The following is a 1113-nucleotide window of genomic DNA, read 5'->3' on the forward strand; positions in this document are numbered from 1 at the left end:
ATGGCGGGTGTCTAAATAACAGTGCACACTTTTGCGGGACCGCTATAGGCTTACTTACAAACAAAGGGAAATAGCACTGGGAATTTTCTACATGAAAATCTCTGGATTATGTCTACTTCGCACTCAAGCACGCTTCGGCTTTAAGCACGCTTAAGCTTTCTCCCGATGACCGTGCTTAAAGCCGGCATGGACTGTACCACATCCCAGCAGACAGACAGAGATACTTGAAAAATATTATCTCTTCACCAGGGAATGGAACTGGGGTCTCCTGCTGCCACAGTGAAGGGCCAAACTCCTGCACCAGCAGATGTATGTGTGTAGAACTATAGGAGACGTAGAACAGACAAGACCCTTTGTTGATAGGGGCGGAAAACCTATACCATTGCACCATTGTCAAGAGCCATTAGGCCTGCTCCAATCACAGATGAATTCTAAATAGGGAGTTCTTGAATGATACTGTCTATCCTTATACCTACACGAGCCTAGAGGGACTCAACAAGTGATTCCTGGAGACCAATACCGTACATGTGTTTCCTGGAGACCAATACCGTACATGTGTTTCCTGTAGACCAATACCGTACATGTGTTTCCTGGAGACCAATACCGTACATGTGTTTCCTGGAGACCAATACCATACATGTGTTTCCTGGAGACCAATACCATACATGTGTTGTTGTTTTCCCCTAGATCATGTGTACCGAGGACACCATCAGGGAAATGTCTCACCACTTCTCCTCCCTGGAGCTCATCACCAAGGTAAGACTAACAGCTGCACATAGACTACATACGGCGCTTGTCATTGTCTCAATGTACAAATGACCGTTATTGTATCTTTGTACATGAGCAAAGACATCATTATTGTCATTGTCTCAATGTACAAATGACCGTCATTGTATCTTTGTACATGAGCAAAGACATCATTATTGTGATTGTCTGAATGTACAAATGACCGTTATTGTATCTTTGTACATGAGCAAAGACATCATTATTGTCATTGTCTCAATGTACAAATGACCGTCATTGTATCTTTGTACATGAGCAAAGACATCATTATTGTGATTGTCTGAATGTACAAATGACCGTTATTGTATCTTTGTACATGAGCAAAGACAT

General features: G+C 42.5%; 1 protein-coding gene across 1 annotated transcript in view; it reads left to right on the forward strand.

Annotated features, from left to right (window-relative positions):
- The window catches only part of LOC101858244 (suppressor of fused homolog), a gene marked incomplete at its 3' end in the record, with an annotated part of 14542 nt that extends 13786 nt beyond the window's left edge, over positions 1 to 756 (forward strand). The window contains 1 exon segment of the mRNA XM_005113289.3: positions 688 to 756. Coding sequence (XP_005113346.2) covers positions 688 to 756 — 69 coding nt within the window.
- Positions 757 to 1113: the final 357 nt, after the last annotated feature.

This window comes from Aplysia californica, unplaced genomic scaffold (genome assembly GCF_000002075.1).
Source record: "Aplysia californica isolate F4 #8 unplaced genomic scaffold, AplCal3.0 scaffold01849, whole genome shotgun sequence".
Lineage (NCBI taxonomy): Eukaryota > Metazoa > Mollusca > Gastropoda > Aplysiida > Aplysiidae > Aplysia > Aplysia californica.